The sequence below is a fragment of the Natator depressus genome, chromosome 17 (genome assembly GCF_965152275.1).
Source record: "Natator depressus isolate rNatDep1 chromosome 17, rNatDep2.hap1, whole genome shotgun sequence".
Classification (NCBI taxonomy): Eukaryota; Metazoa; Chordata; order Testudines; family Cheloniidae; genus Natator; species Natator depressus.
The window spans coordinates 19,298,098-19,320,511 of NC_134250.1; the positions used below are offsets into that span (position 1 = coordinate 19,298,098).

Sequence of the window (22,414 nt, forward strand, 5' to 3'; positions counted from 1 at the left end):
AGCTAACTTGGCTTTTTGTTTAAGCCAGAAGGATCAACTCCAGAACTAATAGTTAAAACTAAAAATGCAGACCAAGTAAATTCTGGCAACATCTGTTCACAGCATTTATGCCACTGTAATAGTTTGAAAGCATCTACACATCTGCAGCACAAGTCTACAAGATAAAACTCAATTCTTATTTGCCTATTACAATAAAATGTCAGTCTAAAGTACTGTAACACTTTTTGCTTATCTCTAAATGAAGTTCCTTTTTATGACCAATTTAAACAGACAAACTTAGTGTAAACACCAGAAAATGTTGGATGCTATGCAGGTTAAATTAACTACCTCACTAAACTAAGTGCACAGGGTGAACTTTCTCCAAGTTTCATACTACATCTTTCGCTGCAAAAAGTAAAATGCACACAAGCAACCCATGATACCGAAGGTGACAAAATGTGGCATGCATGGTCCTGGTGTTGTGGATATGGATTCTTAAGTGCATGCTAGCTCAGTGTTTAACCAAAGTCTATTGCCTTACAGAGAGACAAGGTGGGTGAGGTAATACCTTGTCTTTCACCAACAGAAGTTGGTCCAATACAAGCTTTTGAGCTGCACAGAGCTCTTCATGTATGTAACTTGAGGACTGTGGCATTATATACTGAGAACTTAGTGTCATTGGTGCTGAATTGATAAACTTGGTCACAGGTAACTTGATTTGAACAAGGGACCAAAGGGGATCCTCAGTTGTCCAGGCCCACTCTTTTTTAAGCAGTACAGAAACATGAGAGAGAGATCCTACTCAGAAGCAAGGGTTCGTCGATTCCTCTCTTCGTGTAAAATAAGGCTAACCTGCAGGAAAAAATGCAGAGGTAAATGAACACGGGCATGATATCCCGAAGAATGGTTATGCAAGACTCTTCATACGTTGGTGCTGATAAAATGGCCATTGGAAGAGTGTAAACCTTGGGATCTCTACAATCCTGTGCCAAGTAGTGGGCATAGATCAGATATCAGAGGATTGACTTCAAGAGTAAATGAATTCCACTTAGGCATTTCTAAGGCCTGGTCTACAGTACATGGTTATTTTGGAATTAGCAGAGTTAATTTGAAATAAAACTGATTCCGTCCACATGACCAAAACAGTTTTTTCGATTTAAAGGGCTCTTTAATCCGATTTCTGTACTCCACCTCGGCAAGTGGAGTAGTGCTAAAATCAAGATCGCAGTTCCGGGTTACAGGTAGTGTGGACACAATTTTATGTTGTTGGCCTCCGGATCTATCCCAGAATGATCCCTTGTGACCGCTCTGGACAACACACTCAACTCTGATGCACTAGCCAGGTAGGCAGTAAAAGCCCCAGGAACTTCTGAATTTCATTTCCTGTTTGGTCACCATCAGCATAGTCCACCATCACAGGCGACCATGCAGAGTCCACCATAACAAGAGACCCCACAGTCCCGGATTCGCAGACTAGCTCCAGCATGGTCCAAATGGGAAGTACTGGATCTCATTTAATGTTGGGGAGATGAATCTGTTATGGCAGAACTACGTTCCAAAAAAAGAAACGCAAATACGTACGCTAAAGTTTCCAGAGCCATGATGGAAAGAGGCTACTCCAGGGACACAGAGCAGTGTTGTACAAAAATCAAGGAGCTCAGGCAAATGTACCAAAATGCCAGGGAGGCAAACGGGCACTCTGGGTCACAGGCCCATACATGCCGCTTCTACCATGAGCTGCATGCAATTATGGGGGGTGACGCCACCACTGTCCGTGGACACCTGCAAGGGGGGAGTTGCACGGAGCGAGGAGGATGAGTTATTGGAGGATGAAGAGGACAGTGCACAGGTGGCAAGTGGGGAATCTGTTTCCCCCCAGCCAGGAACTATTCTTAATGCTGGACTCAATAGCTTCCCCCCACTCCCAGTGTGGGCTCCCGGACCATGACCCTGCTGAAGACACTTCTGGTGAGTGAGACCCTGATCAGAGCCATGCAGTGGGGGGTACGGGGAACCCCAGCCGTGCTGGGCTGTTTGCGTTTAGTTTAAAGGGCTCATCCCAGCTCAGAGCCACACCGGGGCGGGGGGGGGTAGTGGTGTTGTGTGAAGTGATCATCCCAGAGAATGTGCAGGCCCTCCTTTTATATGGCAAACCCACCAGGCATTGCTTGCTATGGGAAAGGGAGCCTGGCAGTTTGAAAGCATTGAAATGAATGCGGAAGAAGCAGAACCCCGCGGGCCCCTAGGGCTTACCATGGCTGCCTGCAAGCTGAATTCTGTTGCCCGGCTGCGTGTGATGGCTTACTCACACCAAAGTGGCAGGGACTTCAGTATAAGAGGCAAAATGCGACCTTGTACAGAAAGAACATGTGCTGTGTACTATGAATTGAATGTTTCACTGAGAGAGTGTCCCCTTTGTTCTCTAAAATGTATCTTTTAAAATACTACCCTCTTTTTCTCCTCCCGCAGGTGCAAGTGTTTCAACATGGCCCCTATCTACTCCGTCCCAGAGGCTGGTCCATATTAGAAGGTGAAAAAAATGAACTCGGGACGACATGTTCACCGAGCTCATGCAGTCCTCCCTCACTGATAGGGCCCAGCTGAATGCATGGAGGCAAACAATTGTGGAGTCCCGTGAAGTGTTAAATGAACACACAGAGAGGAGGGACGCACATGATGAGAGCAGGCAGGATGCTATGGTCAAGCTCATGGGGGAGCAAACTGACATGCTCTGCTGTATGGTGGATGTAATGCGGGAAAGGCAGCAAGACCACAGACTGCCACTGCAGCCCCTGTATAACTGCCCTCCCTCCTCCCCAAGTTCCATAGCCTCCTTACCCAGACGCCCAAGAACATGGGGTTGGGGGGGAGGCTATGAGGACCCACACACTCAACCCCCAGAGGATTGCACAAGCAGCAGAAAGCTGGCATATCCAAAATTTTGGTTTGGTTTCTGGACTTGTCCTTCCCTTCCCCAGCACCCCCCCCCTTCCCCGGTCTACCTTCTGATTTCTCTCAATGTGTTGTGAAACAAATAAAGAATGTTTTTTAACAATTGTGACTTTATTTCCATTTATTTATATATATATAGAGAGGGCAGGTAACTTCAAGAGAAACAAACACAACTGTCACACCATACCCTGGCCAGTCATCAAACTGGCTTTCATAGCTTCTCTGATGCACAGCGCACCCTGCTGCGCTCTTCTAATCGCCCTGTTGTCTGGCTGTGTGAAATTGGTCGCCAGGCGAGTTGCCTCAACCTCCCACTCCGCCATAAATGTCTCCCCCTTACTCTCACAGATATTGTGGAGCACAAAACAGGCAGCAATTACAATTAGAATATTGGTTGTGCTTAGATCTAACCAAGTCAGTAAACTGCGCCAGCGTGCTTTCAAACGTTCAAAAGCACATTCTACCACCATTCTGCACTTGCTCAGCTTATAGTTGAACTGCTCCTTACTACTGTCCAGGGTGCCTGTGTATGGCTTCATGAGCCATGGCATTAAGGGGTAGGCTGGGTCCCCAAGGTTAACTATAGGCATTTCAACATCCCCAACAGTAATTTTCTGGTCTGGGAAGTAAGTCCTTTCCTACAGCTGTTCAAACAGACCAGAGTTCCTGAAGATGAGAGCGTCATGCACCTTTCCTGGCCATCCCACATTTGTCGGTGAAACGTCCCTTGTGATCCACCAGTGCTTGCAGCACCATGGAAAAGTACCCCTTGCAGTTTACGTACTGGCTGCCCCGGTGTTCCGGGGCCAAGATAGGGATATGCGTTCTGTCTGTTGCCCCGCCGCAGTTAGGGAACCCCAGCGCATTAAAGCCATCCCCAGTGGTCTGCACATTTCCCAGCATCACTACCCTTGATAGCAGCAGCTCAGTGATTGCACTGGCTACTTGCAGCACAGCAGCCCCCACAGTAGATTTGCCCACTCCAAACTGATTCCAGACTGACCAGTAGCTGTCGGGCGTTGCAAGCTTCCACAGGGCTATGGCCACTCGCTTCTCAACTGTGAGGGCTGCTCTCATTTTGGTGTCTTTTTGCGCTTCAGGGCAGGGGACAGCAAGTCTCAAAGTTCCATGAAAGTAGCCCTACACATACGAAAGTCTGTGCTTGTTTCCCGGGCCCAGAATCAACATTCCACGGCATGAACCTGGCCCAACGCCACCACAATCTCCCAGTCGCCACATGCCGTGCTCAAGGAATGTCTGTGTCCCTGTCCTCCTCACTATTGTAATCACGCTGTCGTCACTTCCTCGCCTGGTTTTGCAGGTGCTGCGCATACTGCTGGATAACGCGTGAGGTATTTACAATGGTCAGAACTGCAGTGGAGATCTGAGCGGGCTCCATGCTATGGCACCTGCACGGGTAATCCTGGAAAAAGGGCACAAAATGTAGGAAAGCAGAGTGGCAGCGGAAGAGGTGCTGTTCAGTTCACAGTAGCCGGAAAAAGGTGGGAAATGGTTGTCTTCTGTAGCTTTCACAGAGGCGGGAGCCCAGGACAGACAACATGGAGAAGCTCGGTAGTGCGGCAAGAGCGGGAGAGCAGAGTTGGTGGCAGAAGCTGTGCTGCTCGGTTTGTGATGGCCGAGCAGAGTTCGCAACGGAAGCAGTCGATGAGGAAAAGAGAGAGTAGATAAAAGACTAGAGGAAATGCAAGGTGGATTCATAGTACAAAAGAGAAGCAGTGCACCGTACTGCACCGTCTGCTGAAAGCAGTGGGACATCTGCACGCCAAAAAGGTGCAAAACGATGGTCTGCCGTAGCTTTCATGGCGGGAGGAGCGACTGATGACACGCATCCAGAAACACTCGCGAGAATGTTTTAGCCCCATCATGCACTGGATGCTTAACCCAGAATTCCAGTGGGCGGTGGGAACTGTGGGATAGCTACTCACAGTGCACCACTCTGACATTCGATGCTAGCCTCGGTACTGTGGAAGCACTCCACTGAATTCACGCGCTTTAGTGGGGACACGACTGAATGTATAAAAGCACTTCTGAAAATTCGAACAGAATAATTTCAAAATTTCGTACTGTAGACGTACCCTAAAACAGTGAGCATAATGTGTAATCTGTTTGCACCTGTGCTGAGCAGGCTTGTACCATTCTGATTTGATAGTTGTGACTGGGGTCCTAGGGGAGCCAGCTGAGGTCACTCAATTAGGGTGAACTGCAAAGAATGGGGCAGATAATCCCCAAAGCTTGTGGATCTTCCAATACTTAGATTTACCAAGCCACTACAAAAGAGCTTCTTTATTACTTCACTGGTTGCCCAGAAGCCAACACAGTTCCCTTAAAGTAACCCAGCCTCAGGCCTTCACCCAGATACCCAAGTCAAGAATGATGAAGATTACTGAAAATCCTTTTCATTTTATAAAAGAAAAGGTTCTACCAATCCCAAAGGATCAGACACATCACCTCCCAGGTTAATGAATATTCCAGATCTTACTCAAATACACGCTTACAGCCAATTCTTATTAACTAAACTAAAATTTATTAAGAGTATGGCTAAAAGATCACTATACAGACAGACATGGGCTCAATTCTTGAGGTTCAGGTTCATAGCCTAGATGGGGAGCTTTGTAGTTGCAAAGAGTCTTTAGAATTTAGTCCATAGGTCATAGTCCAGTGTCCAGTATCTTATTCAGGATGTTCCAGTTTAACTGGGATCTCAATCTTGCAACTCAGACTTCCCCTGATGAAGCTTAAGCAGATCTGAGATAAAAAGGATTGGGACCCAAACATCTTTTATACAGTTCAGGCCGCCTTTGACAGGTTGGAGTCCCTCAGTGAACAATAGGCTCTCGTTTCCTAAGCATCACTTGGTGATTATTCACACAGATTAACACAATTGCCTGTTTTTCCACCATTTGTGGATGATTTGCTATACACTTCAGAGAGATGAATACAGTGGTTTCCTGTGCTTACAGCTCACTTGATCTCTGAATTAACAGAATACAGGGACTGTTTGATTATATTATTGACCTTTACCAATGTATATGTAAATACACAAAAACACAAACATTATCTTCCCATGTTTTTAAGGGTTGAATCCGAGTCCTTCATCCTGAAGGATGCTTAACCCTTTCTGGTTATGCGTCACAATAGCATTTTACAACCACTCTGCACAGATGTAAATGAGTATCGTAGGTGTAAGGCGGTGAAGAATCAGGAGTGGGGGTTCTGAGGACGACTGCAGCAGGGTTTGAGTAAAATCCGCATTCAATCCTATGTGATTGCATGCTGCTGCAGGCACAGCCACAAAAACACTACTGTGCAGGAACACAATATGAAGTAGGTGGCAGGCGAGGGATACATTGTTTCTTTCTAAGGTGCTCAAAGTGCAAATTACGAAAGGGCTCATAGTTACAATTTGTGCCTACTTGAGTGTGGAGTGGGTTTCTGCAACTACTTTATGCCAGACTAGTCAGGGTGTGTGTGTAAGAGCAAGAATTACGATAATGAAACACTGAGATCAGTAAAGGCTGTATTTAAAAGGGGTCCTGTCCTAATCTGAGCCAAAAACTAACCCGCCTCTAAAACTGTTAATCTGAATGCCTTAAACCATGAATCCCCTTTCTTGAAAGGTGGGAGGAACCAGACTAGCACTCCCTTTCAGGTAATAACGGATTCAGTTAATGCCCTAGAAGTGTTGCTGGTTTCTGCTGTCTGGCATCTTTGCAAGTCATGATGACAGTGCATGGACTTGTCATGTTTAATAGAGCAGAGGACAAGAATCTAGTTGCTAATGAGTAGGAATTGTCAAATGTGTTAAGTGCAGTATGTATATTCTGCTGTGTTTTAAAGTGCTGAACAAATACTTATGTTCTCCTGTGAGGTAGAACACCTCATAGGTGTTCGGCTAAGATTAAAAATCTAAGTGACTTGCCCACGGCAGGCAGTAAATCAGTGGCAGAGCTGTTGTGGGAGCAAGAATTGCTCTTGTACAGTGGTTTTCAAACTGGGGTACCTGAGCTCTCGGCAGGGAGTATGGAAGAAAAATCCTGTAATGGCGGACAATGCATTTTATTTAGTAAGACTTGGCAATCTAATCATAGGTATATTATGACCCCATCTCAGATGGGGGTATGCGGTAGAAAAAATTTTAAAAACCACTGCTCTAGTGCCATATTCAGTCTACTAAAATTTGTCAGTTATAGATATTTTTACATATCGATAGAGCACAACTGCACTTAAGCAGAGTTATTTCACCTTGATTTCCTCTGTACTACTGTCTTTAGTGTTAAGAATTAGATTTAATGCTTGGTCTAAAGCATTAAAACAATGGCAACACAAGACTCATCTCTTCTGGATCTTCAGGATCTAGTCTAAACTTAAATACAGGTATGACTGGAAGTTTATTAAGTCAGACGATTGCTAACGTGTTTCAAACTTGAAATTGTAGTCTGTTTTATCTTGATAATGTCCTGTGGTTGCAAAACAGAAATCCAAGGGCTGCAGTACATCTTCCTTTTCAGCATGTATTTCGCACATTTCCCTGTAGTAGTCATAGTAGAATAAAGTACATCTAGTACTCAGAACCTGAGAGACAAACTCCTATTTCATAGGAGATGGGAATGTGCTCTTCCCCCTGAGAAACTAGCTTTTTAAAGAACCTATTAGTTAACCTAGTAAAATATTTTCAAACTTTTGTTGTTCATGCTTGTAAAGCTACTCATAGTTCATATGTTGAACAAACATCTGACTCAGTTTTTATTTAAACAATTATATAGTTTAACTTACATTTTAAGCTAACCTTCAAAGCCCTGCCTTGATTTGCCAGTGGAGAAGCTGCTTGACAAGGCCTGGACGTAAGAATGAAACATGGTTAAGAGATTAATGTGTAGCTGCAGGGAGCTGCTATGTGCATGGGGGAGATTTCTCCCATTTCATTCTGCATCAGTCACTTGTCAATTGCAGGCATAGCAGTGGTTTTCCCAAGCAGGAACAACTGAGGCAAACTTACAGGAGTTGCCCTTGTTCCATCCTGCTGTGGCAAAGCTGGGGATGTTATAGATAGCACAATAACAAAGCAGAAAGTGTCAAATGCCAGGAATGGAGAAAGAAGATGAGCAGAGTGGGCTGGAGGGAAATGAAGATGGAAATAGTCCCAGTAAACCAAAGCAGCTTCAAATTTACCTGGCACCTACGAGCCAGAAGTAAAGTTCTGAAATGGGAAGAGGAAGGTGGATGATCAGGATTCCTGCACTGAGCTTATCACCAGGTTGCTGTCCTTGCACTCTACTGCGGTAAACTGTCATACTTGCCTCCAGCTTAGGCCTGGTCTACACTGAAAACTTAGGTCATACTGGGAATATGATTAGATTTAGTTCTGTCTCCATCAGATGGCAGGAAGGAACTAAACCCAGTTGTACTAAGGTAGAAGAACTTCTGGGGAAAACTAATGGACAGGGAGGTAGGGAAAACTTCCTCATAACTTTTAAGACTACAAAACAAGGTACAAATAGATCCACTTAGCTTTTTTTAGGATGAAAGCTCTCTTTAGGACAACTTTACTCATGTTAGCCATCAGCAATATTTACTGTTAAGTGGACAATCATTTGAAGATGGTAGAAGCACTTGGAGGAGACGAAGGTGATCAGGAACAGCCAACATGGATTCACCCAAGGGTAAGTCATGCCTGACCAACCTGAATGCCTTCTATGATGAGATAACTGGCTCTGTGGATATGGGGAAAGCGGTGGACGTGATATACCTTGACTTTAGCAAAGCTTTTGTTATGGTCTCCCACTGTATTCTTGCTAGCAAGTTAAAGTGTGGATTGGATGAATGGACTATAAGGTGAATAGAAAGCTGGCTAGATGGTCCGGCTCAACAGGTAGTGATCAACAGCTCGATGTCTAGTTGACAGCCGGTATCAAGCGGCGTGCCCCAGGGGTTGGTCCTGGAGCCGGTTTTGTTCAGCATCTTCATTAATGATTTGGATGATGGGATGGATTGCACCTTCAGCAAGTTCACAGATGACACTAAGCTGGGGGGAGAGGTAGATAGGGTCCAGAGTGACCTAGACAAATTGGAGGATTGGGCCAAAAGAAATCTGGTGAGGTTCAGCAAGGACAAGGGCAGAGTCCTGCACTTAGGACGGAAGAATCCCATGCACTGCTACAGGCTGGGGACCGACCGGCTAAGTGGCAGTTCTGCAGAAAGGGACCTGGGGATTATAGTGCACGAGAAGCTGGATATGAGTCAACAGTTTGGCCTTGTTGCCAAGAAGGCTAATGGCATATTGGGCTGCATTAGTAGGAGCATTGCCAGCAGATTGAGGGAAGTGATTATTCCCCTCTATTCAGCACTGGTGAGGCCACATCTGGAGTACTGTGTCCAGTTTTGGGCCCCACACTACAGAAAGGATGTGGACAAATTGGAGAGAGTCCAGCGGAGGGCAAGGAAAATGATTAGGGGGCTGGGGCACATGACTTATGAGAAGAGGCTGAGGGAACTTGGGGTTATTTAATCTGCAGAAGAGAAGAGTGAGGGGGGATTTGATAGCAGCCTTCAACTACCTGAAGTGGGATTCCAAAGGGGATGGAGCTCAGCTGTTCAAAGTGATGGCAGCTGACAGAACAAGGAGCAATGGTCTCAAGTTGCAGTGGGGGAGGTCTAGGTTGGATATTAGGAAACACTGTTTCACTAGGAGGGTGGTGAAGCACTGGAATGGGTTACCTAGGGAGGTGGTGGAATCTCCATCCTTAGAGGTTTTTAAGGCCCGGCTTGACAAAGCCCTGGCTGGGATGATTTATTTGGGGTTGGCCCTGCTTTGAGCAGGGGGTTGGACTAAATGACCTCCTGAGGTCCCTTCCAACCCTGATATTCTATGAATCTATGAACCAAAAATCTAGATCATGTGAAAAATTGAGCAGGTTTAAATACCTTGGCAGGTTCTTATTGAAGGAAGTTTTTTTAGACTCCATGGTACAAGATTGTGAAAGGGATGGAGGGTAAAATACAAATCTGTTCAGTATATAGATTTAAAATATATATGTGCAAAGACTACCTATTCTTCCAGTTTGTTGGTATTGTGATGTCCAACTTGTCATGTTTCAAGTCAAATAGCTCTCCACATCTGATTACATGAACTAACAAAAGTTTTTTGGCAACAGGATAGTTATCTGTAGCGAGAAGGCTAAAAAAATGCATAAAGTATAAACATCCCGAGACTTGATTCTGTTCTTTCAGCGTTTTTAGTTTATTTTGGGGCATTTGCTAGTGCTCTATGTGGTCAGTTTCCCTTGTTTTTGTAGAGGTCCCATACAGCAACAGGGAAGAAACATTTTTAAAGAGAACTTGGCATGGGGCTTGAGCAGGTGACAATCTCAAGTCCTAAGACTACAAACACTCCAGAAGGTTTATATCAGCAGCCCTCTGACCAGGGGAAGGATATTCAGTGAATGTTAAGGGAGATCAGAGCCAACAAAGTCTAATAAAATTACGTATGACTTCATGTTTGTGACTAGCCCCGTGTCAAAGTGGGACAAGGTTTAGAAGTAGTTTACTTGATACTTTATAGGATGGCTTCTGGGAGGACTTAATCTTTTGGAGAACCAGAAAGCTGACCTCATAGGACTGCAAGGTGAGGTTGTCTCTGCCTCTCTGTTAGGAGCTTCACCTCACATCTGAGCTGGTAACTGTAATGTAAAAAGAAAAGGAATACTTGTGGCACCTTAGAGACTAACAAATTTATTGGAGCATAAGCTTTTGTGAGCTACAGCTCACTTCATCGGATGCATGCAGTGGAAAATACAGTGGGGAGATTTTATATACACAGAGAACATGAAACAGTGGATGTTACCATGCACACTAACAAGAGTGATCAGGTAAGGTGAGCTATTACCAGCAGGAGAGAGAGAAACTCTTTTGTAGTGATAATCAAGGCGGGCCATTTCCAGCAGTTGACAATGTGTGAGGAACAGTAGGGGGGAAAAATAAACATGGGGAAATAGTTTTACTTTGTGTAATGACACATCCACTCCCAGTCTTTATTCTAGCCTAAGTTAATGGTGTCCAGTTTGCAAATTAATTCCAATTCAGCAGTCTCTCGTTGGAGTCTGTTTTTGAAGTTTTTTTGTTGAAGAATTGCCACTTTTAGGTCTGTAATCGAGTGACCAGAGAGATTGAAGTGTTCTCCGACTGGTTTCTGAATGTTATAATTCTTGACATCTGATTTGTGACCGACCATTCTTTTATGTAGAGACTGTCTGGTTTGGCCGATATACATGGTAGAGGGGCATTGCTGGCACATGATGGCATATATCACATTGGTAGATGTGCAGGTGAACAAGCCTCTGATAGTGTGGCTGATGTGATTAGGCCCTGTGATGGTGTCCCCTGAATAGATATGTGGACACAGTTGGCAATGGGCTTTGTTGCAAGGATAGGTTCCTGGGTTAGTGTTTTTGTTGTGTGGTGTGTGGTTGCTGCTGAGTATTTGCTTCAGGTTGGGGGGCTGTCTGTAAGCAAGGACTGGCCTATCTCCCAAGATCTGTGAGAGTGAAGGGTCGTCCTTCAGGATAGGTTGTAGATCCTTGATGATGCGCTGGAGAGGTGATGGCTAGTGGCGTTCTGTTGTTTTCTTTGTTGGGCCTGTCCTGTAGTAGGTAACTTCTGGGTAATGTGACACTTGAGGCCCCTGAAGTCTGCCAGAGGCCTCCCAGCACTCGAGCTTGTGTAGTCGGGGCATAGTGCTGGGAGAGAGCTCTCCCAGCACTCTACAAAACCCATCTCCAGGAGGGGAGTAGCTGGTAGCTCTGGGAGCACGGCTCAGGGGAGTGTTTTTTCACACCCCTGAGCGAGACAGTTGCAGCGCTGTAAAGTGCCAGTGTAGACAAGCCCTTAGTGTTTAGACTTGTGCTCGTCAAGAGTTGTATGTCCAATAAAAGATATTCTCCCCCCCCCCCCCCCACCTTGTGTCTCTAGTATCCTGTGACCAGCACAGGTACAACAACACTGCATACAAGAGCTGTATGCACACTTAATTCAAATTCTTTTATCAAACAAATTTTAGCCCTCCAACTCTACAACTACCCTGGTCTAGAATGCTTCCATCTTGTACAAACAAATTTTGTTATGGTAAGAAATGTGTTTAGAAGTTGGCTCTTTGCGTCTTGGGAGCAGAAATTTTCAGTGCTACTAGCAAGTGTCACTTATAAATTACTGTGCCTGATGCTGGTATCAAGAAATTCTTAAAGGTGGCCTGCGATGGACTTTAAAAATAGGGCTTGTCTTCTCATGCTCCTTCATGGAATATAAAGAGAGCCCAAAACATAAATATAATTTATTTGGTCTTGGCTTTTCATGAGCTCGTCTTGGAGCATTTGTTAAAGATTTTAACCTCTTTATCCCACAATAGACCGCATTTATCTGCAATATTGGTGACTTGACTTCAGTAGGCATTAACAAAACCAAACATTTTCAGCAGCCTGACAACAAATTGCCTCTGGATTTCTCAGCTCTTGCTCATGTGACTCCTGTGTCCTTTCACTAGCTCCCAGTCTCAGGGCTGGCCGATACAGAGTTGAAATTGATGTAGTTATTTTGGTGCTATTTGCACCTTTTGTTTTGGTGTAAATCTGTGTGGACATTCTAATTGTAGTTTAAGAACACCTTATTTTGATGTAGCTGAAGTTGGTAAAGACTCAGGTTTAACTGATATAGGACATCCTTAAACTAAAATTGGTGTCTACACCTACACTTAAACAACCCTTTTGTTATGGAATTACAATCCAACAAGTTATTATGGTGAAAATCTGGGTAGGCAAGCCTGTAGAAATGTAGTACTTGGTTTTCAGGGTAAAATGACTTCATAAAAAATCAGAAACTTAAAGCCATATCTACACTACCACTTATGTCAGCAAAACTTGTGTTGCTCAGAGGTGTGAAAAAACACTCGCCTGAGCGATATAGGTGGTAGCATGCACAGTGCTATGTCTGTGGGAGAGCTCTGTCCCATCAGCATAGAGCGGCTACACGAGAGATCTTACAGCGGTGCAGCTGGTGCACTGTAAGGTCTCTAGTGTGGTCGTAGCCTAAATGAGGCCTTTATGCATCAAAGAATGCAGCTGATTTTGGGAAAACTTGATAAATAGAAACATTTTCACAATCTCCGTATTCTCATCAGCTCTAATGAAGAGGCAAAAGGGCACAATCCCACTTTTTTCTTCTTTCAGATGACCTCTTACCCCATCTGAAAGGCTTTCAATTTCTAGGAAAGGATTTTTCTCCTTACTCTTTTTATATATAGTATGACTGATCTCAATAACTCCCCCTGGGCAAAGGAGTAGATTTTTCCCTTCAGACAGCAGAGATGCCAACATCTGATCTGGATCTGCCATGTGTAGGGTTTGATATTTGCTGTTTACTGTAGCTTTATACCTGTGGTAACACATCAAATAAATACAGAGCTAGAAATTTAAATGAAGCAAAATATTGCACCTTCCATCGAGGGGTGTTGTGAAAAAGCTTAGGTACCAGTGGCATTTCTGTTACCTGACCCTAAAGCCCTGATCCCTGGTCTCATTCCTTACTCACTCTGAAAATGCCATATACAGGAACAGCAAAGGTGGCCGGGCTTGTTGCGTAACAGTAAAAATGCAGAAGAGAGAGAGAAATGAGTCCTGTGCTTGAAAGCTCTTTCTAAAACTGTCAGTGAAGCTAAAATTGTTACAAGGTTCTTGAACTTCAGTGGAAGCTCAGTTAAGCTTCTAGTGATTAACCTCTGTTGGAGTCCAAAAGAATTTTTAACTGTGCAAAATTTAGACACACATTTGTTAGATCTGCACATACCATGAAAGCATTGGTTTGCCTGGAACCTTGACACTGAGATGTGAATACTATCCAAATGCCTATAAGCCAGTGCTAATATAGTCCTGGTTAATTAACACTGTATTTTTAAAATGGGCCAACTCAAATTCAAATCCTTTGGATCACAAGGCTATGGCACAAACTTTCAGCTGTCGGCCCTTTCATTAGAAAATGGGGGAGCTATTGTTTTCACATCTGTGATGTATACACATTATCCTGCTATTCTAAACTTCCCCAGATTAGTCATTGCCTCCTATTCTCAGACCTGGTCTACACCTAAAACATAGGCTGACCAAGCTACGTTGCTCAAGACTGTGAATTTTGCACCCTGAGCACCCTAGCTTGGTCAACCTAACCTCTGGTGTACAAGTGGCCAGGTCAACAGAAGGATTCTTCTACCAACTTAGTCACTGTCTCTTGGAAAAGTGGATTACCTACATGGATGGAAAATCCCCTTCCGTCGGTGTAGGAAACATCTACACTACAGCGGCGTATCCACAGCTATGCCACACTGTCATGTAGATGTTCACTCAGGATTTCATGGTTTCAGTTGTTTATGTGAGGGAGTTAAGACTGTCTGAACTCTGATTCATGAAACAAAAGAAAAATCTCTTGGAAAAGGATTTGGAACATGATCTGTGCGATTTATTAGCCAGCCCTCACCCTGGTCTAGTGAGATTTTAAATTACAAGGAGTGAAACACCAGACATGTCTTTTCTGTCCAGCCCTAAGTTAACTGTCTTGAATCTTATTCATAGATTCCAAGGCCAGAAGAGACCATGGTGATCAGCTAGTCTGATCTCTAGAACACAGGCCAAGAGCTTCCCCAAAATAATTCCTAGAGCAGATCTTTAAGAAAAAAATATTCAATCTTGATTTAAAAATTGTCAGTGATGAAGAATCCAGTCCACTCCAACCCTGGGTAAATTGTTCCACTGGTTAATTACTCTCACTGTTAAAAAAAAATTGCACTTATTTCCCCGTCTGAATTTATCTAGCTTCAATTTCCAGCTATTGGATCATGTTATACCTTTCTCTGCTAGATTGAAGAGCTCTCTATTAAATATTTGTTCGCCATTGATACTTGAATCAATCCTTGACCGTGTTTTTTTTGTTTTGTTTTTTGTTTTTTTGTTAAACTCAATATGTTGAATGCTTTGAGCCTGTCCCTATTGGGCATGTTTTCTAATCCTTTAATCATTCTCTGAACCTTTCTTGAACATCCTTCTTGAATCGTGGGCACCAGAACTGGACACAGAATTTCAGCAGCAGTCACACTAGTGCCAAATACAGAAGTAAAATAACCCCTCTACTCCTACGTGGGATTCTGGTGTTCATGCTTCCCAAGATCACATTAGCTCTTTTGGCCACAGTGTCATTTTGGGAGCTCATGTTCAGCTGATTATCCACTAGGACCACCATATATTTTTCAGTCGTTGCTTCCCAGGATAGCATCCCCCATTCTGTAAGTGTGATCTACATTCTTTTGTTTCTAGATGTTTACATTTAGCCATGTTAAAAAACACTGTTTGCTGGCATCCAGTTTACTAAATGATCCGGATTGCTCTGAATCAGTGACCTGTCCTCTTAATTATTTACTATTCCCCCAGTTTTTGTGTGCTTTGCGAACTTTATTGTTCAGACCTTGAGTTCTATTGAAATTCATCTTGACTGGTATCCTATTAGCACAGGCTCAAGGAAAGCCAGTATAATAATAAATTTGCTACATCTGCCTACAAAATAAATAAATGTCTGCTACAAACCATAAAAGATGAAAATTTCCTGGTAGCTTGAGAATTGCCAGTTTCACTTCTCATATTTAAAAAAAAAACAAACCTAGTTATCAGTAGTACAAGTTTATTTTGTGATAAAGCGTGACAAGTGAATGCGACAGAGTTCAGGAATTATACATTTAGTTATAGTAAATACATGCTGACAACCTATACTGACAACTTCAGTTAATTCCACTTGGCAAGTTACAAACCTTCCTTTCAAATGCCTGTCACAACTTGCGTATGGAGTTCATTTGGGAATTCCTCTGAGCACTCTGCTGACAGTGCAATGGTGCAGTTCTAGTATTCATGTTTTAAACATTTTGTGACCGATTAAATGTCCTGTAAGATCACATCACACGGAACTCTGTAATAAAGATAAATACAGTATTTCACAATTGTAAGTGAACATTAATGCTGCAGGCAGGTAAGTACTTCCTACTAGAAATCTTTTTTTTTTTTTTTATGTCCTGGGAGTACTTTCTGTTCTAACAAGTTATTGTAACACACTAGCAGTGTGACCCTTAAAGCAATAGGCAGTGGTAAGGCTGAGAGTACATCTGTCATTTAAAGTGTATAAACCACGTAACAGCACGTTAGTTATAAAATACAAACTAGAAAATCAGAAAAGTTACAAACTAACGGAGAAACAAGTGCCTGCGAGTAGGGAAATGCATCCAAAAAATGTTAACTCTGCTCTACAAAGATGCCATTCTTGTTCCTTTCTAACCTACTCTACAATATTTTATTTGGATCAAGGACTGGGCTTTAGAACTCCAAATGCAAGACTTCTGCAGAGGCTAAGTTAGTATATGTGAACAGTATGAATGGGGTATCAGAGATACATTACAGAACAGTATGAACTTGCCTTCATGCCTGTGTCAGGTACAAGCAAAAGGCAAAAGTTAGTGTGGGGATATTAAGTGCTATAACTACACTTCCTGATTGTAAAAGGCTTGAAGATAGGGACATATACAAATGCAGAACTCTGAGCTTATAGTAGAAGTGAATCTGAATGCAGAATAGAAATGATTGCCCTTAATGTACTAATTTTGGCTAATTGGGAATCACTTAGATTGAAAGATGTTTGGGGCAGGGATTGTGTCTTGTGTTAGTACAGTGTCTAGCACAATGGGGTCCTAGTCTGTGGTTGGGACTGCCAGTGCTACAGTAATAATAATTTTCAAGTTATTTTTGTGGCTTACGTGGCTAGGAAGGCCAGAGTTAGTACGATCGCTATATACCTTAAGGTGTTTGTCGTCTCTGAAATGAAACTTTGGGTGTTAAGGTGGCCTCAGTCTGACTTTCTGAAGTGTTGTTGAAAGCAGATATTATTTGGATGCTTTGAATTTCTATATGAAATGCTTCGTTTGGGGGGCAGCAGGAGGAAGGTGGTTTGGGTTTACTAACAGGATTTTTGATGATTACAGCATTTTACACAGCTTTCCCCTGCATATTGATTCAGTAAGAATGAACACTATTTTGTTTGCTGAAATAGATCATATCTCCCTTGACCAAGTGGGGTTGTCTGGGCACACGTAATCTTGAATTAGTGGTGTAAATCGTGTTCATTCTCCGCGTCTGCCAGCAACTGCTTCAAGTAGCTACATAGATTGAAATATGGATGCTTATTGGCGCGCCGTGCTGAGAGCTGCTACGGGGATCAGCCTCACTGCCACGACTACCCAACGCAGTTACATTTGCTAGCTTAGTAAATGTTAGTACTTGTGAAAGGTGCTATGCCTGCAGCCATGGAGACTGTTCGTGTTGCGGTTGCCTGTGCTGACTGTTCTGCTGAACATCCTTGTGTTAGCCTGGACGTGTTGCCTGTAAGTAAGAGGGAGTTTCTGTAACCGTTCAAGCACTTCCCTCGCTGCTGAAACCCTCAAGGGTGGTAACTAGTGACAGTGTGATAGCTTTGATGATGTAGGCACTGTTCCGTTGGGAACTGGAATGAGGTGTCAGGCTCAGATATGACACTTACCAGCCATAAGATTGATTTGGTAATGATTGAAGATTATAATCTTGGCTGGATGTAAACTGGCAGTCGGATAGCAGAGTAGTTCCACGTTTCCTTACTATTCCCCTAAGCCATCCCATTGCTGTGGCAATTAATCTTTTAGTGGTGTATGTATCATGATGTCGGGAGGTTTGTACACCTAAACTCTCCTTACAACCAGTGAAGACTATCTTCTGTGTAGGAAAAAGATAGCATACTGCTACCACGTGAGCTTTTGACTCGTCACAGAGATCAAAGATGTAATGGATGTCTTGAAGAAATCTGTCTAAACTCAGTTTGCCGAAGTCTCTGGACATCTCAAAAGCAAACACCCAGCCTCTCAGAAAACTGAAAAAATCAACATTCATTATCTCGTTTTATAGCTTTAATTCATCTTATTCAGCTAGTTTACTCACTGTCCTAGGAGTATAAGCATCTCTTCACGTTTTGCTATAGCTCTTACTTTCACCTCTTCTGCTTCTTATTGAGGCCTGACATCCACCCAGTTGGTGTCTATCAAGGCATAACTTAAGTATGGAAAAATGCTAGAAAAGTGGTGAAATTTTGACATAAGTTTTGGGTAAAGCTGCATAGCTTTAAAACCTAGTATCTATGTTGATGGTACATAACAAATTGCTTCCCGGCTGTGTTTGAAAGCTTGCAGAATTTGCAATCCTTGCCCTCTGCCCCTCTTCAAACCCTGCTCCATCTGTGGGATGTAACTTCTGATAGCTGAAGTAAAATGAACTGGAAACTTATCGACTAGCACCTTGTTCAGGCCACTCTTCTAGAGGTAGCAGGCGAGAGCAGCAGAATGTATGAGGTAGAGATGGGATTAAATACAGTGTAATTTAATCCAATTCTTTTTTCTCTCTCTCCCTTCTCAATGCAGGTCACAGAGCTGAACGAGCCACTGTCCAATGAAGAAAGGAACCTGTTGTCTGTAGCCTATAAAAATGTAGTGGGGGCACGGCGCTCTTCCTGGCGAGTAATTAGTAGCATTGAGCAGAAGACCTCTGCTGATGGCAATGAAAAGAAGATAGAAATGGTACGGGCCTACCGGGAGAAAATAGAGAAGGAGTTGGAAGCTGTATGCCAAGATGTGCTGAGTCTGCTAGACAACTATCTGATCAAGAACTGCAGCGAGACACAGTATGAGAGTAAGGTCTTTTACCTGAAGATGAAAGGGGACTATTATCGTTACCTGGCTGAGGTGGCCACAGGAGAGAAGAGGGCAACGGTGGTGGAGTCTTCGGAGAAAGCCTATAGCGAAGCCCATGAGATCAGCAAGGAGCACATGCAACCAACTCATCCCATTAGGCTTGGTCTGGCACTTAACTACTCAGTTTTCTACTATGAGATCCAGAATGCGCCCGAGCAGGCGTGCCACCTGGCCAAGACGGCTTTTGATGATGCCATTGCTGAGCTGGACACCCTCAACGAGGACTCCTACAAAGACTCCACGCTCATCATGCAGCTCCTCCGTGACAACCTAACGCTCTGGACAAGCGATCAGCAAGATGACGATGGTGGAGAAGGCAACAATTAGACCCCCAAATGGACTGGCAGCCGCACGCTGATGCTACTACTGCAGTCTTTATTTTTTTCCCACAAGTGGGGGGGGTCGGGGTGGGGGAGGGGAAGGGAAGGGTAACCTTCCCAGGGAGGCCCCCACGACCTGTCTTTGATTGCCTCTTTGACGTTTTTGCCAAAACACCACTAGTGGAAAGTCAGGCTGCCTGTGCTGGGTATGGAATGGCAGCCTCACACTGGCATATGGACTGTTCTGTAGATTATTAATACAAGTGGAGCTGTCTTTAATTTAACTTTATTGCTAGAAATAAAAGGGTTTTAAGATGAAATAACTTGAATGAAATGGCCCTCACTTTAAAAAATGAAGTTCTGTGGTTCCAGTAAGGTTTATGTGCATGTGTCTCCTCCGTTCAAGTGCCGTATGTTTACCATGTCGCAGTGCATCCCCAGGGTGCGCTGTCCCTGTCATGGCATAGCTTACAATCCCAGACTGAAAAGACTCACAATTCAGGGCTTTGAAAGCCCCAGGATTTAGGCCATTTAACTTTTCGTTAAGGTGTTTATTAGGGTAGCTTACAGTATTAACACTAAATTACAATTTACAGTATTTCTACATGACAGCCATATGTGACATCAAGCCATTGTACATTTTCTTTTGCTAACTCTCTTGGCTTGCCATCCTTATCCAGTCCCCTGTGGACTGGCTTGGCTATCCGTTGTCTCCCAAGGCCAGAAGACTGCCTGAGGAACATCAAAGCTGCTTTAGTTTTTGATCAACAAATTAACAGATGCTTGGCAAGCGGCTGTTTAAACTGAGTCCACAGCAAAAGGATTAAGAACTTAATTAGAAAGGGGGGAAATGTTAAACTAAAACTCCACTAGATAAAAAGAATTCAGGTCTGTATGTCATGTACTGTTTGGTATTTCAAAGACCATCCTGATTTAAGGTGCCACAGCTCCTTCCTCAGGGATTACACTGCCATTTCACTTTTCCCTGACTTTCTCCCACTGTACCATGAGGTTTGTCAGCAGATCTCTGTAGCGCCCAGACTCCTTGTTTTGTCTTCATGGCAGCTTGGTGTTCATTCTCCTGGGGAAGCTTGTGGTATGATGAGTGAAACCTTAGGAGTTTAGAAGTTCATTTGGTAGAGAAATCCACAAAGGAAGAGCTACAATCATAAACATTTCTATCAACTCTCGGGAGCCCTGTAAATTAGTTCTCTTTTAAAATACCTGTTTTCCAGGTCTGTTTGATTTGGCTGGGAGAAAATAAAGCTTACCAGGTAATATTTACCCCCATCTGATAAAGATTTTTTTTTTTAACACGATTGTTGGAAGTTCACTGCCATTTCCTTCTGATTTTGCAGATTGCTGAACTTCGTAGATTTTTAACTAAAACTACGCAGTAGAAGGAAACTGCACTCATGAATGTCCTATTAAAACAGGCTTTCACTGTCCTGTTCGGTAGTCACTGTAAACAGAGCATCTTGGTGTTGCATATACAGTACAATCAGTTTTATTGTACGGTTGGATACAGTCTGGCTTTATTGGACTTAAAGAGCTTTTTTCCGTGATTTGACAGCAAAGATAAGAAGTCATCTTTAAGAAAGTAGGTTAGGAGGAATGACCAACATGTAGCTAAAATTCATAACCAAGAGTGACTTTGCAATTATATTGTCAAAGCTTTTTTAATGGAAATCATGCAAAGATATGCTCACTAGAAATGACCAGCTGCACACGTTTTAAATGAATGTACTATATGCAACATCACAGCGTTTACACAGTGACTTCAAATGAAGCCCACCTCTGTAAACTTAAAATAGGCTGATTAATGATCCCTACTGGAAAGATCAATAGGAAGAGGCTTGCAGCTTAGGTAACTGACAGAAACCTACCGTAAATGCCATGGACTGGAAGATTTATTTAGGCTTCTTAACTTAATTTCACTTCATGTCCAGTGAGCAGTGTTGTCCCTGCCTGTATAATTTGAAAGTGATTTACTGGAATTACAAAACCTATTTTTTATTTCCGCTTTTGCTCTTGCTGCTTTAGAAAATGTATGCAGGAAAGATCGCACAAGAGGGCTAAAAAATGGAGCGGGGATGGGGACGGGGACTTGATTTTTAAGCAGCTTGAATGGTTTCTTTCATTTTTTTAAGAAATGCACTTGCCTATGATACTGTCTCTCCAGTGAAATGATTACTGCTCCATTACTCTATTGATACAATATTGTGCATGCTAGTGTCGTATTTCTATACAGTAGCTTGACATTTATTAACTTATACTGTAGATGTTATGTATTCCTATGACAAACTAGTCTTAAAAATTTTTTTTAATTTTTTTTTTAATTTTTTTTTCTTTTGGGGGTAAAGTTTGCTCTACCAAATAGTATCGTAAGAAACTGATCTGTTCTGGATGTTGCTATAGTGACATGCAATTATATATGATTTTGTTTTAAAAAAAGGAAAAGCAAAAGAAACACCAGTGTTAGCTTAATCTTAATGTCTGGTGTATGTCATGGTGAAATTATAACTATTACAGTGTAGGAGAACAATTACTATGTTCTTTGAATGAGCCTTTGTTTGTGCTTTTTGTCATGTTATGCAGTGAACTATTTTTAAGGTCTAATCAGTGATTATTTTTCCAACTCCGTGTTTCTGTAAGGAATTATTTCACTCACGGACCATTCTTAGCAGTTTTCCTCAGTGATGGAATATCATGAATGTGAGTCATTATGTAGCCGTCGTACATTGAGCAAATAAACTTACAGATCTGATGTAAGTGCTACTTAATTGTATTGCATTATGTGTTTGAATTTCTTTTGTTCTTTGGCTCCGCTGGGATGAGAACTTCACTGTCCAGTTGATCTTTTTAAACTGTGTACTGGGGAACTTGTTTGCAGTATTGTAGCTGTCTTGGTCCCAGGATATTAGAGGAGACAGTGGGTGAAAGAATCTTTTATTGGACCAACTTCTGTTGGTGAAAGAGGTAAGCTTGCAAGCTTACACAGCTCTGCATAACAAAGTTGGTCCAGTTAAACTATTTCCTCACGCACCTTGTGTCTACTGGGGAACTTGGTATTTACTCTCACCTTGGCCATTTAATCGTCTGACAGGTACCAGTTTCTAATGCACCTGTTTTGGGGCGTGGAAGAAAGACTGGGTACATTGTGCAACAAGGGATTAGTTGAGTAGTTAAGACACGTCACTTAAAGCAGATCACTAGAGATGTGGAGTAGCCAAAGATACTCATCTTTAGTATCAGCAAAGCAAATGGTTTAGAAGCTGCTCTGATGTGATGGGCTCTTAAA

At 43.0% G+C, this 22,414-nt stretch overlaps 1 protein-coding gene across 1 annotated transcript in view; it reads left to right on the forward strand.

Annotated features, from left to right (window-relative positions):
* The window catches only part of YWHAG (tyrosine 3-monooxygenase/tryptophan 5-monooxygenase activation protein gamma), a 39,104-nt gene extending 17,219 nt beyond the window's left edge, over positions 1-21,885 (forward strand). Inside the window, exon 2 of the mRNA XM_074974815.1 lies at positions 18,464-21,885. Within this exon, the coding sequence (XP_074830916.1) occupies positions 18,464-19,120 (657 nt within the window). The 3' untranslated portion in view covers positions 19,121-21,885. The remainder of the gene's footprint in view (positions 1-18,463) is intronic.
* Positions 21,886-22,414: the final 529 nt, after the last annotated feature.